The 15,126-nt window shown below is 41.7% G+C and overlaps 2 protein-coding genes across 2 annotated transcripts in view; one reads left to right on the top strand and one right to left on the bottom strand.

Annotated features, from left to right (window-relative positions):
• The window catches only part of LOC143714465 (uncharacterized), a 318,540-nt gene that overhangs the window by 113,504 nt on the left and 189,910 nt on the right, over positions 1–15,126 (top strand). The window lies entirely within an intron of this gene.
• Positions 4,236–11,332, bottom strand: LOC143714482 (uncharacterized). The gene is made up of 9 exons (XM_077205707.1): positions 11,236–11,332; positions 10,571–10,706; positions 10,273–10,404; positions 10,152–10,182; positions 5,877–5,909; positions 5,709–5,747; positions 5,551–5,623; positions 5,143–5,203; positions 4,236–5,003 (listed from the first exon to the last, which is right to left on the bottom strand). The coding sequence occupies exons 2-8, from the start codon at positions 10,691–10,693 to the stop codon at positions 5,161–5,163; spliced, it is 474 nt and encodes a 157-aa protein (XP_077061822.1). The 5' UTR covers positions 10,694–10,706; positions 11,236–11,332; the 3' UTR covers positions 4,236–5,003; positions 5,143–5,160.

The following is a 15,126-nucleotide window of genomic DNA, read 5'->3' as shown; positions in this document are numbered from 1 at the left end:
AATAACAGCGATTTAAACCTATATTGAGTACTCCTGCCCCGAGAGCAGTGCGTAATGCACTAAAATAACAGCGATTTAAACCTATATTGAGTACTCCTGCCCCGAGAGCAGTGCGTAATGCACTAAAATAACAGCGATTTAAACCTATATTGAGTACTCCTGCCCCGAGAGCAGTGCGTAATGCACTAAAATAACAGCGATTTAAACCTATATTGAGTACTCCTGCCCCGAGAGCAGTGCGTAATGCACTAAAATAACAGCGATTTAAACCTATATGGAGTACTCCTGCCCCGAGACCAGTGCGTAATGCACTAAAATAACAGCGATTTAAACCTATATTGAGTACTCCTGCCCCGAGAGCAGCGCGTAATGCACTAAAATAACAGCGATTTAAACCTATATTGAGTACTCCTGCCCCGAGAGCAGCGCGTAATGCACTAAAATAACAGCGATTTAAACCTATATTGAGTACTCCTGCCCCGAGAGCAGCGCGTAATACACTAAAATAACAGCAATTTAAACCTATATTGAGTACTCCTGCCCCGGGAGCAGCGCGTAATGCACTAAAATAACAGCAATTTAAACCTATATTGAGTACTCCTGCCCCGAGAGCAGCGCGTAATGCACTAAAATAACAGTGATTTAAACCTATATTGAGTACTCCTGCCCCCGAGAGCAGCGCGTAATCCACTAAAATAACAGCGATTAAACCTATATTGAGTACTCCTGCCCCCGAGAGCAGCGCGTAATCCACTAAAATAACAGCGATTAAACCTATATTGAGTACTCCTGCCCCGAGAGCAGCGCGTAATGCACTAAAATAACAGCGATTAAACCTATATTGAGTACTCCTGCCCCGAGAGCAGCGCGTAATGCACTAAAATAACAGCGATTTAAACCTATATTGAGTACTCCTGCCCCGAGAGCACCGCGTAATGCACTAAAATAACAGCGATTTAAACCTATATTGAGTACTCCTGCCCCGAGAGCAGCGCGTAATGCACTAAAATAACAGCGATTTAAACCTATATTGAGTACTCCTGCCCCGAGAGCAGCGCGTAATGCACTAAAATAACAGCGATTTAAACCTATATTGAGTACTCCTGCCCCGAGAGCACCGCGTAATGCACTAAAATAACAGCGATTTAAACCTATATTGAGTACTCCTGCCCCGAGAGCAGCGCGTAATGCACTAAAATAACAGCTATTTAAACCTATATTGAGTACAATTACACTGACAGCAGCACAAAATACATTAAAAATAACAGCGAAGGCTTCTAGTTTCAACTAGCCTAGAAATCTAGACGCACCCTAGCGGCAGCAAAAATAATTTCGCAGCAAAGTGTGGTTTAGCAACTCTCCGTTGGCTTTTCGAGCTGGAAAAACCAAACTCTGGTCAGGCCAATCACATCGTGTATAGAGTTGGTGGGCGGGCTTAACAATGACGGCAGAGATGTGACGGTTCCGCGTGATTTCCATAGGTGATTCCCTGCTAACGTTACTTGAAAACAAAGAAGATGCTGCTGGCGAACAGCGGTCTTTCGAATCGGATTTGGCGTGACTCTGGAGGACTTGGAGTTAAGAGAACGTAACTTGAGTCATTCTTAAAAAAGGAAGATGTGTTCGGAGTTTTGACGGTCGGATACGGCAAAAGTTTAATATACCAAGGCAAGGCAAGTTTAATTATATAGCACATTTCATACACAATGGTAATTCAAAGTGCTTTACATAGAAGAAATTAAAATAATCAAAAGAAATCAGAATAATTAAAACAGTTTAGAATAAAAGATAAAATACAGAAATAATCACATGAAATCAGAGTAATTAAAACATAAAATAAAATACAGTGCAAACAGTCGGACGAACAGTGGCACAGTGCTCATTCAGTAAATGCACAGCTAAACAGATGTGTTTTGAGTCTGGATTTGAATGTGACTACTGTAGGAGCACATCTGATCTCTTCTGGAAGCTGGTTCCAGCTGCGGCTGGCATAGTAGCTAAAAGCAGACTCGCCATGCTTAGAGTGAACCCTTGGTATTTCTAGCCGATGTGATCCTAATGATCTGAGTGATCTGTTGGGTTTATATTCACTGAGCATATCTGCAATGTATTGAGGTCCTAGGCCATTGAATGATTTATATACCAGTAATAATACTTTAAAATCAATCCTAAATGTAACTGGCAGCCAGTGTAAAGACCTGAGGACTGGTGTGATGTGTTCATATTTTCTGGTTCTGCTCAGAATCCTAGCAGCAGCGTTCTGTATGAGCTGCAACTGTCTTATGGTCTTTTTGGGAAGGCCAGTGAGAAGTCCATTACAATAATCCACCCTACTGGTGATGAAAGCATGCATTAGTTTTTCTAAGTCTTGACTGGAAACAAAGCATCTAACTCTTGCAATATTTTTCAGGTGATAATATGCTGATTTAGTTATTGCTTTGACATGACTACTGAAACTAAGGTCTGACTCTAGAGACACACCAAGATTCCTGACTTGATTTTTAGTTGTTTGACCCCTAGACTGAAGGTATGCGTTCACCTTTAGAACTTCATCTTTGTTTCCAAACGCAATTACTTCAGTTTTGTCTTTGTTTAACTGAAGAAAGTTTTGGCACATCCAATTGTTTACTTCATCAATGCATTGGCAAAGGGAGTCAACGGGGCTGTAATCGTTAGGCGATAGGGATAAGTAGAGCTGTGTGTCGTCTGCTTAGCTGTGGTAAGCGATTTGGTTCCTTCTCATTATTTGGCTCATTGGGAGCATGTACAGGTTGAATAGGAGTGGCGCAAGAATTGAGCCTTGAGGGACTCCGCATGTCATGGATGTCCACTCAGACTTATGGTCTCCTATACTCACATAATAACCTCTCCCTCCTAAGTATGACCTGAACCATTTTAGGAATATCCCAGAAAGCCCGACCCAGTTTTCCAGCCTGTCAAGAAGTATGTTGTGATCAACAGTGTCAAATGCAGCACTGAGGTCGAGTAGTACCAGCACTGATAATTTGCTTGTATCAGTATTTAAGCGAATATCGTTTATTATCTTTATGAGCGCGGTCTCTGTACTGTGGTGCGGTCGGAAACCAGATTGAAAATTGTCAAAGTATCCATTCGAGCTTAAGAATTTGTTCAGCAGAAGATCAAGAAAAAAAGAGGCGCTTTATTCGAGATTTCTCCTCTAAATGAAGACGCAGATAATTTACCATGTATGTCTATACTGTGTTTTATACTATAATCTCCTGTCCCTGAGACAGATTTATTGTGTGAGTAAAATATAGGCTACTTGGCAATAAAGAATTATGATTGTACACATTTCTCCGCCTCACGCATGCGCGAGTATTTGTGTATTTTCTTGCTAAATATTTTTCTCACTTCTTGAATTTTTTCTTGTTTGTTATAAATGTTGTGTCCTACTTGAATACTTATTTAAGAATTGTAGGCCTATATTTGATTTAAATGATAATTTGGCAATAGTGACACCTAATAGTGACAGAAAATTATTAATGCTAGTAGGGTACAGGTCATGTGATTTGATTATCTGCGTGAACACCGAAAAACATGGTGTTGCACACAATTCATTAAAGAGATGTAAAATTAAGAGTCTTTGGTCAGAAGATGTCTCCTGAATCCTGATTGGAAAGCACATGTTTGAAGCTTGATTTTTAAAAATGATTTTTAATTTTTTTTAAAAACTTTTATGTGAGCCGTTGAGCCGTTATGAGGTGATGTGGCCATGAATGTGTGCTCTGCATTTCACCCATCTAAATGAACACACATGTTAGTATTGAACACTTTTTTGTCAGCTGAAATTTCTTGGAAAGATATTTTTGCCGTGTTGGTCTCTCCCCAGTGAAGGCCTCCTTCCATTTTTCCTCTGTACTGATAAAAAAGATTTTTAAGGCCAGACAAGTTTGTTGAGGTCAATTTGTAAAGAAAGACTACACGCCTGTGCACATATAAATATGCAAACGCGCAAACCTATAGACTAAACCCGAGATGCGCTTGTGCACACGGTCTGCGTTTTCACAGATTTGCGTTTTTAAAGCTTGCGCAGAGATTTAAAAAAGAAAAAAAAGGGGGCACTGTTTTGTGCGGATGAGCCGGCCAAAAGTGTTGAGGGTTTTCTGTTAGTACTGTGTCGTGTTAGCACTGTGTCGTGTTTGCGGCCCCTTAATAATTTAATAGTTAATAACTGATCTTTGCAACGGAAGTGAATCAATCAATCAAAACTAACATTAGCTGAACAATAACTTTATTCAAGAGCTGCTGTAAAACCAAAACAATCTTACTGTAATTTCCTATTATCACTGTAAAGCTGCTTTGAAACAGTCAATATTGTTAAAAGCGCTATATAAATGAAGGTGATTTGACTTAAATAATTTAAAAAATATAAGAAATGTATTACATTATATATTTCTCTATATATGTGTGTTTATGCTGCATGAGTAAATATAAGTGAATATATTTCACATGCAGTACCATATCTGATCACATATACATCTATATATTATGAAGTGTTTTACTGAATATAAAAATACATACATTGTGATATATTAGTAAATATATTGTCAAATATTTTTCAATATATGAAGAGTGGCAATTCCTCATGTATTATTCAATATATTGTAATATATTAACACACTATATTATTCTGTATATTTTCAAATATACCGTTAAACAATTTAATATATTGATCATTCATATATGGGAAATATATATTTTTTTCATAGGGGAAGTACATGCAGAAAAGTGTGTTCAGCGGCTTCTCTAAAGTTACGAGAGTCTCAGCAGGTCGACAGCTCATTTCACCACAGAGGAACGGAGACGGTGAAGGGTCTGGAAATACACTTTGTGCTTCGATGTGAAGGACAAACAAGGCGAGTAGATATTAAAAACTAGCCATGATGTTGATGTTGAAGCATCAGATGTGATCATCATCTGAACACTGAACCGTTTCAGATTCCTGCGGTGAATGAGGATCATCAGATCCGACCTTCAGATCCCTGTGTGAAACAGATTCAGATTCAGCTGAGATTAATCTTCATCAGCTGTACGTCATCATCATCATCATCATCTGTCTCATCTCTGAGATGATCATGTGACGCAGTGAAATAACTCTTTCTCTCAGTTTGATTCACTCACCTGTTTTCTGGATCATCATCAGTCTGACAGATGAACCGCGTGCACTTCCCTCTGAAAACATCTGACAACAGAATGACACTTATTATACACACTATTATATTCTGCTTATTCAGAGACATCTAAACTTGAGATTTCCTAATCTTAGATGCTAAATTAAATCTGAGACGTCATTGACTGCTACAGAGGTCAAATCATAAATTATATTTTCATCTCTTTGTTTCTTACACCAAAATCTATTCAAATATATATAAATTCATACTCTAGAAAGCTGTTCTACTAAACGTGACAAAATCATAAAATAATCTGATCAAATGAATGTAAATGTGATTCACGATGACCTGAGCTCTTGTGAACTAGTGTCAGATGTAAAGACTGAAGTATGACGTTATAAGATCAGTCTGGACTCACCTGAAGATCCTTTTACGTAGTATAAAACAGATGAAGATGAAGATGAATGGAGCAAACAGCCACCACAACTGATCTATACAAGTGATCAAATATCAAATCAGCTGATCTATAATGATAATCAATATTAGAGTTTATGTTTAAATCTCTTGATGTTTTACCTGAGATCTGGAGAGACGGAGTCACTTCATTCAGAACATCTTTAAAACACACAATGATCACAAATATCAGACAATATGACAGAAAACATTCACACTGGATTGAGTCTGAATCAGATCTGAATCAGTGTTTTATTAGTGAATTAAACACATTTATCAGCTGAAACTCACTTGAGTTTGGAGTCGCTGTAGTTTCATTCCACACTGAAAAACACATTCACAATCATCATGATTCACTTACAGAAGATTCAGTTTAACACAGAGTTTGATCTGAATCAGGACACACTGATCTTAGGGATTTACAGATATGAACATTTTGGCTGATACCGATAACCAATTGTTCTTTATATTTGAAAGCCGATAACCGATATATTGGCGGAAAAATCTACATTTTTGAGAGCCTGATTACGAAAACAAAAGTCTCACCATTAAAAGCCGAGGACACAATTATGATGTTCTCATGTTCATTTTCTGTAGCCGATATGACAGACTTGCGCTGCACATGTTGCACTTTACTGTATTTTCCTTTTTGAAGTGATTCCAATCATATTTCAAGCAATTTAAAACCATCATGTTGAACAGTGCGCATCTGAAGTGTCTCAGCTGAAGGAAATAATACATTATTTATCGGCTTTAATATATCAGCAAAATTTACTTATCAGGCTGATACAGACTATATTAAAAAATGTACATATATCGGCCGATACCGATAACATTAAATCTGTAAGGACCACTATCGTCAAATACTATTGACAAATTAGCATACAATTTGGATTGGCGGTATAGTTCTGTTCTGGGCGAGAACTCCTGCGCATCCATGCAGCCTAGCATGGATAAGAGCAGCAATAACCCCCCTTAGGGTAAACACAACAGAACCAACATGAATGTATTGCACATATTATTAATTCAAGATTTTAATGTAAAACATAATTTGAGAATTTATTTTGATTCGAGTGAATCAGAATGCCAGATCTTGACTGAGACAGGAGGAGCTGGGGAGGGAGCAGGGTAATCCTGACTGAGACAGGTGGAGCTGGGGAGGGAGGAGGGTAATCCTGACTGAGACAGGAGGAGCTGGGGAGGGAGGAGGGTAATCCTGACTGAGACAGGAGGAGCTGGGGAGGGAGGAGGGTAATCCTGACTGAGACAGGTGGAGCTGGGGAGGGAGGAGGGTAATCCTGACTGAGACAGGTGGAGCTGGGGAGGGAGGAGGGTAATCCTGACTGAGACAGGAGGAGCTGGGTAGGGAGGAGGGTAATGGGGAGGGAGGAGGAGGAGCTGGGGAGCTGACTGACACAGGAGGAGCTGGGGAGGGAGGAGGGTAATCCTGACTGAGACAGGAGGAGCTGGGGAGGGAGGAGGGTAATCCTGACTGAGACAGGAGGAGCTGGGGAGGGAGGAGGGTAATCCTGACTGAGACAGGTGGACCTGGGGAGGGAGGAGGGTAATCCTGACTGAGACAGGTGGAGCTGGGGAGGGAGGAGGGTAATCCTGACTGAGACAGGAGGAGCTGGGGAGGGAGGAGGGTAATCCTGACTGAGACAGGAGGAGCTGGGGAGGGAGGAGGGTAATCCTGACTGAGACAGGAGGAGCTGGGGAGGGAGGAGGGTAATCCTGACTGAGACAGGAGGAGCTGGGAGGGAGGAGGGTAATCCTGACTGAGACAGGTGGAGCTGGGGAGGGAGGAGGGTAATCCTGACTGAGAAAGGTGGAGCTGGGGAGGTAGGAGGGTAATCCTGACTGAGACAGGAGGAGCTGGGGAGGGAGGAGGGTAATCCTGACTGAGAAAGGTGGAGCTGGGGAGGTAGGAGGGTAATCCTGACTGAGACAGGAGGAGCTGGGGAGGGAGGAGGGTAATGCTGACTGAGACAGGAGGAGCTTGGGAGGGAGGAGGGTAATCCTGACTGAGACAGGTGGAGCTGGGGAGGGAGGAGGGTAATCCTGACTGAGACAGGAGGAGCTGGGGAGGGAGGAGGGTAATCCTGACTGAGACAGGTGGAGCTGCGGAGGGAGGAGGGTAATCCTGACTGAGACAGGTGGAGCTGCGGAGGGAGGAGGGTAATCCTGACTGAGACAGGTGGAGCTGGGGAGGGAGGAGGGTAATCCTGACTGAGACAGGAGGAACTGGGGAGGGAGGAGGGTAATCCTGACTGAGACAGGAGGAGTTGGGTAGGGAGGAGGGTAATGGGGAGGGAGGAGGAGGAGCTGGGGAGCTGACTGACACAGGAGGAGCTGGGGAGGGAGGAGGGTAATCCTGACTGAGACAGGAGGAGCTGGGGAGGGAGGAGGGTAATCCTGACTGAGACAGGAGGAGCTGGGGAGGGAGGAGGGTAATCCTGACTGACACAGGAGGAGCTGGGGAGGGAGGAGGGTAATCCTGACTGAGACAGGAGGAGCTGGGGAGGGAGGAGGGTAATCCTGACTGAGACAGGTGGAGCTGGGGAGGGAGGAGGGTAATCCTGACTGAGACAGGTGGAGCTGGGGAGGGAGGAGGGTAATCCTGACTGAGACAGGAGGAGCTGGGGAGGGAGGAGGGTAATCCTGACTGAGACAGGAGGAGCTGGGGAGGGAGGAGGGTAATCCTGACTGAGACAGGAGGAGCTGGGGAGGGAGGAGGGTAATCCTGACTGAGACAGGAGGAGCTGGGTAGGGAGGAGGGTAATACTGACTGAGACAGGTGGAGCTGGGGGAGGGAGGAGGGTAATCCTGACTGAGACAGGAGGAGCTGGGGAGGGAGGAGGATAATCCTGACTGAGACAGGAGGAGCTGGGGAGGGAGGAGGGTAATCCTGACTGAGACAGGAGGAGCTGGGGAGGTAGGAGGGTAATCCTGACTGAGACAGGTGGAGCTGGGGAGGGAGGAGGGTAATCCTGACTGAGACAGGTGGAGCTGGGGAGGGAGGAGGGTAATCCTGACTGAGACAGGAGGAGCTGGGGAGGGAGGAGGGTAATCCTGACTGAGACAGGTGGAGCTGGGGAGGAAGGAGGGTAATCCTGACTGAGACAGGAGGAGCTGGGGAGGGAGGAGGATAATCCTGACTGAGACAGGAGGAGCTGGGGAGGGAGGAGGGTAATCCTGACTGAGACAGGTGGAGCTGGGGAGGGAGGAGGGTAATCCTGACTGAGACAGGTGGAGCTGGGGAGGGAGGAGGGTAATCCTGACTGAGACAGGAGGAGCTGGGGAGGGAGGAGGGTAATCCTGACTGAGACAGGTGGAGCTGGGGAGGGAGGAGGGTAATCCTGACTGAGACAGAAGGAGCTGGGGAGGGAGGAGGGTAATCCTGACTGAGACAGGTGGAGCTGGGGAGGGAGGAGGATAATCCTGACTGAGACAGGAGGAGCTGGGGAGGGAGGATGGTAATCCTGACTGAGAAAGGTGGAGCTGGGGAGGTAGGAGGGTAATCCTGACTGAGACAGGATGAGCTGGGGAGGGAGGAGGGTAATCCTGACTGAGAAAGGTGGAGCTGGGGAGGTAGGAGGGTAATCCTGACTGAGACAGGAGGAGCTCGGGAGGGAGGAGGGTAATGCTGACTGAGACGGGAGGAGCTCGGGAGGGAGGAGGGTAATGCTGACTGAGACGGGAGGAGCTTGGGGAGGGAGGAGGGTAATGCTGACTGAGACGGGAGGAGCTTGGGAGGGAGGAGGGTAATCCTGACTGAGACAGGTGGAGCTGGGGAGGGAGGAGGGTAATCCTGACTGAGACAGGAGGAGCTGGGGAGGGAGGAGGGTAATCCTGACTGAGACAGGTGGAGCTGCGGAGGGAGGAGGGTAATCCTGAATGAGACAGGTGGAGCTGCGGAGGGAGGAGGGTAATCCTGACTGAGACAGGTGGAGCTGGGGAGGGAGGAGGGTAATCCTGACTGAGACAGGAGGAGCTGGGGAGGGAGGAGGGTAATCCTGACTGAGACAGTTGGAGCTGGGGAGGGAGGAGGGTAATCCTGACTGAGACAGGTGGAGCTGGGGAGGGAGGAGGGTAATCCTGACTGAGACAGGTGGAGCTGGGGAGGGAGGAGGGTAATCCTGACTGAGACAGGTGGAGCTGGGGAGGGAGGAGGGTAATCCTGACTGAGACAGGTGGAGCTGGGGAGGAAGGAGGGTAATCCTGACTGAGACAGGTGGAGCTGGGGATGGAGGAGGGTAATCCTGACTGAGACAGGTGGAGCTGGGGAGGGAGGAGGATAATCCTGACTGAGACAGGAGGAGCTGGGGAGGGAGGAGGGTAATCAGCTCCTGAGAAATGCGACAGTTGCTGATAATAATGAAGGAGATTATATATGAATACAGTGATGTTGTATTCCTATAGGAAGAGGATCAGCTGAGAGTCACTGATGATGCGAGCTCGACTAACGTGTCCTGCCAGAACTGACGCTGCGCTTGATAAATGATCATATATAGGCCGATATATCGCGCATCCCTGATTGATGCATTTCACTGAAGTGTCTCTCACCTCTGAACATGGTCTTGATACTGTGATGAGACTGTGATGAAAGAAAGAAGCATTAGAGAATCATGTTAATGAAAGATTAAATATGAAAACTGAAAGAATGATGTGTTGAGAGTTGATTTACTCCTGAAGCGTCACAGATGATCTCATGATTCAGATTCACACAGCGAGAAGTAAAGAGACGATCAGATGAGACTGAAATAGCAGGATCCATCAGTTTTTCAGGATCTGTTGGATCTGCTATCAGACGCCCGTCCTGAATACACCAAACACAAGAGGATCAATTGTGAGTGTGTGTGTGCGCGCATGTGTGTGTGTGTGTGTATAATAGTCACCTCTGAGAACCAGCTCTGCTCACAGTCAGTGTGTGTGTGTGTGTGTGTGTGTGTGTGTGTGTGTGTGTGTGTGTGTGTAATAGTCACCTCTGAGAACCAGCTCTGCTCACAGTCTTCATTGAGTGTGTGATTCAGTAAATCAGAGGGAAGTTTGAACATATACCCCTCATCAGTCTCAATCTCTCCACAGGACACACTGATGTTATTCATGTTTCAGAGGAAGCTGTTATACAAATCACAAACAAATCATTGCATATTATATTGCATGACAAGTGTTTTATTAGAGCAAACATCTAAAAACGTGTAAAAAGGTGCAATGATGTGCATTTACAGCGTCGGAAATGTTAGTCTCATCTTCTGTCATTGCTCTTATTTTAATCATTAGGTTCTTTTCTATGATAATTATACTGTCCTTGCAATGAGTTGCTTCTTCAAAGCTCGACAGTTAGCTAACAGTGTAAAGTTCTCCAAAAAAGACACAAGGCATAACTTTTCTTGGGTTCGACGAAGAAACTTTACTTTTCTTATTATACTGTAAAACTGTAACAAAGAGCAAAAGACAAACAGAAATGAGATAAAACCAATACAGATATCTAAAGTACACAATTTGTAGCAACAGAATGGTAAGTCATAACTAATAGCCATGCTGCTAACTATCAATTTAGTCCTTTGACATGAGAAAACTCCAATAAACAAAAGATATGCCAAGTACAATTACTTTTAATATTTTTAGTAATATGTACAGTACTTACGGACAAATAGTATCCAAGGCAACAATGTAAAAGGAAAAAATGCAGCAGGAGAAAACAGCACTGGCGCTTTGCTCTGCAGCACACTCTAACTGTTGATGGAAATTTACCTCAGAAAGTGAAACTTAAACTAAAGCTGCAATTGCTGGTTATCCAAAAGGGGGCACTGTTGCACACACAATTAAGTAAAAAAAAAAAACTCTTAATTTACTTCAGAGAGGACAGAACAATAATTCTTTAAAAAAACGCTAAAAACATTACCAAATAACAAGAAACACGAAAAAAGATTTTCAGATTCAGAAGTGCTTTTTACTGCTATATTTTACAAACCAAAGGCAAATAAAAATGTTTCACAATTGACACCCATTCATAAAATAGACTCTTGTTTTCTGACGACATGTTTATTTTCATAAACATGTAAAACATTGAAATTATAAGTATTGCATTACATTTTAGAACGTGTAGCTACATCATATACTCGTGCAGATGACGTCACAGCTCGTGCACGAGCCTGAATGCGGAAGAATTCGTTCATTCAACCAGTGTCGGAACTCTTTACTCTACCGGAAAACTTGTTTTCCAACGAGTTCACGGAATAATAAAATTTTCATATTTATGGTTAAATGTGCTGATCATATTAAAACAGGAACGTTAGATTATATGAACATGTGACCGGGCCACTTAACTGGTTAAACTGGTGTTAAACGGCGACCTGACGCCAGATGTGAACATCTACATGATGCTGGTGTTATTGGAAAGACTAAAAATTAAGTCATTTCATTACTTGTTATGGCAAAAGTTTGTTAACTTAAATAAATAAAGTGTTGCTTGTCACGGGACTCAAATTGCTTAAAAAAACAAGCACACAAACAAAAAAACAGTCGACCTCATGTTCCAACGTCTTATTACGATGAACTATTGCATTAACAGAATATAATGGGTTATTAATAATCATTCAAAAGAATTCTTTGGTTCATTATAGGAAGGGATCGGCTCATGTTAACTTGTGCTCATAAGCAGATCATAGTCACATTACATCACACTTTAATGACATTTTTCTCGTCAAAATGCATTGCTGCTCCCTCAAATATTACACGACATATTACACACTTCATAAATCACCCAGTCCATGTACCTGCATCTTATTCTAAAACATGAATTAATGCAAAACGCCGGTTTCCTGAAATGAACAGAATAAACGCGGTTCGCAAAATGAAACGAATATCCCAGTTATTATTATCAGCATGTTTGCAAACCAGGTTTACAATAAGAAACATGACTTTCCTCGGCTTAAATGTATTCGCACATGAACAACATCGCGAAACTTTATTTATAGGATCTTATAAACTTTGGGCAATATTTAAATAACGGCAAATAGGCTATAGCCTACATTTAAAACCCCTAAAATTATAGAAATTCGTAATTCAAAAGCACTCACCGTATAGCTATGGTGAAACTGAAGATGTGGTCAGAGTGTGTGTGTGTGTGTGTGTGTGTGTGTGTGTGTGTGTGTGTGTGTGAGTCCCGCATGAAACCATGCACACGCCGAGAGAGTGGGCTCAACCTAACGCTTTTGGACTGTTTGTGTAAATCTACTTGGATCGGTTCAGAGTGTTTATTTTTACCCACATTCATTTCACACGTGTCTAGTAAAAGTATGTGGTTTTGTTTTATTAATAAAGTGTATACTTTTTTTCTTGACATATCCTACCCCGAGAGAATGCCCCATAGGTGAAACATGACCATATGACAGATTAAAATAATAGGCCTATCTGATCTAAAAAAAATTACAAGACAAATTAAATATTTTCTCAATAAAATAGGCCTATGAATAACGTTTTCATATAAAATAATGGCATTTTTAATAATTCAAAATAAAATATTTTTTTGAGTTGGACAACGAACACACCGGAAAACACAGCTATACAACATAGTTCAAAACATAATATAATTTCTGAATTATTTCTGAACTCTCAGTCTTTATTCACCTTTTTCTCATGTTTTCTCAATAGAATTCATAAAAGAAGAATAGAATATCATAGTGTAAAGTCCATAATTTGGTGATTATCTGTGAGTAAAGTCTCTACATGCATCATGTTCCTTTTAAAAAAAGGTTAATTCTAGTTTCCAAGTAGAACAAAAGAGACGGTAGAAACCCACGTGCTTCCACAGCTGATCACACCGGAAGTGATGGGTTATATAATACATCCTTGAAACATTCACATCCTATTCTCTTAAAGAGACACCATGTTAAACACCAAACACATACACAGAAACATATAATGTTATTAAACATAAAATATGTACAAATACAAATAACATAATGGCCTATATACATGGTTCTAGGGGCTAAAGTTCCGTCATGCTGGCATGTGTGGAAGTATTATGTGTGACAACTAGCCCCGCGTTAGTGTTTGTCCCACTCTCCCCTAGCTATGAAATAACATAAAATATATAATCAGATAAATATACATTCATGGTAATTATAGCTAAAAACCTTTTGGTTTTCGGTGACTCTGGGCGGAGCTTAAACATGAATATTCATGAGTTTCCTGTTTCTTGTTAAAGCGCCACAGAAAATATTAGCGCGAGCTCCTCGGATCACAGAAATGTCGAAAGTGTTTACAGGGCGGATTGACTAAAACTTTTCACTAATTTCACTATTTTGAATTGAAAATAGGGCTATATCATTTACATACAATGTATGTAATAATGTTAGTAACAATGTGAGTGATCAAGAAACCTTAATTAAGCCCTTTTTAAATCATATTGGGCATAAGATTAATAATGAATGTGAACATATTTTGAATGAATTTAATAAACTATAGATTTCGTGTTAGCCTTCAGTAAATTAACTTGTCTAAGAAAATTATTCATAAAACCTATGAATATCAGTTGACCCTGCCTTTGTTAATGTGCGCCCGAAATTAAGCCAAAAATGGCGCAGGCTATATGCTAAAAATATACCGTTATAAAAGCGCGCGAACGCCAGAACCTGCACAGAATTATCTTTATAAACCCAGTCAGAGGAAGATTGTGAATGTGTCTCCTCCCCGAAATAACCATATATGAGCTCACAACGCCTCGTTTTATATCCTCATCTGCATATCATTTGCATATGCATATTCATCCACGTGATTCCATGTTTAACTGTACAAGACATTAGGAAAATATGAGATACGGATCACATTACATTAATAAAAATCATTTAGCCTATCCTTGCCTTGTTTTTTTTAATAAATCAATCAAATAAACATTTAGAGACAGTTTTTCTCAATCTTTTCCAAAGGCCAAATAGTATTTAGAATTTATTTATATTTTTAATGGAAACAGATAGGCCTTGTTGAGCATTATTTGCATGAAAATATTTCCTCAGACAATCTGCTATTATCATGATAAGGAATTATCTCTGTAGTTTAAACATTAAAACACAGCACCAGAGGAAAGTGTTCAAAAGCATCGCATCCACAACAAATATTCATATTTATTGAATATAAGAAATGTTGTAACTTCTCGGTAATTATTTAATGTAATTTACGTGTTTAAATCCATTAATGAGAATGGCATATTTAATCTAAATGTTTAAGTAAAACATAGTTTACATATGAACATGCACAGTATTTATGATTAGGACTGATAATGAATATTTACGGTTTTCTTCTTCTGCCGTTATAAATATGCGTCAGTTTCAGTGAACGGCTCGACGCGGACAGGATGGATATTTGCTTCAAGTGATAGGCTTGGTGCATAGCTGTCAACATTGAACATTGAAAATAAGGGAGATTTCCCGGAATCCATCCCCAAAATAAGGGATTTTTTTTTTACACGATTCTTACCCACAAACTTTTTTTAAAAAGCACTAATCATTAACAGTCTAAAGCCGGGCTATTCAAT

This window comes from Siphateles boraxobius, unplaced genomic scaffold, assembly GCF_051911475.1.
Source record: "Siphateles boraxobius isolate OS27281-9 unplaced genomic scaffold, OSU_SipBor_1 54, whole genome shotgun sequence".
Taxonomy (NCBI): Eukaryota; Metazoa; Chordata; class Actinopteri; order Cypriniformes; family Leuciscidae; genus Siphateles; species Siphateles boraxobius.
Note: the sequence above shows the minus strand (reverse complement) of the source record. Positions and strands in the feature narration are given on the sequence as shown.

Excerpts from the sequence above, each read along its gene's own strand:
- LOC143714482 (XM_077205707.1), bottom strand. The coding sequence starts at position 10,693 with ATGAATAACATCAGTGTGTCCTGTGGAGAGATTGAGACTGATGAGGGG. Across the intron at positions 5,910-10,151 it reads TATCAAGACCATGTTCAGAG|TGTGGAATGAAACTACAGCG; the intron begins GTGAGAGACACT and ends TGTGTTTTTCAG. Across the intron at positions 5,748-5,876 it reads TACAGCGACTCCAAACTCAA|ATGTTCTGAATGAAGTGACT; the intron begins GTGAGTTTCAGC and ends TGTGTTTTAAAG.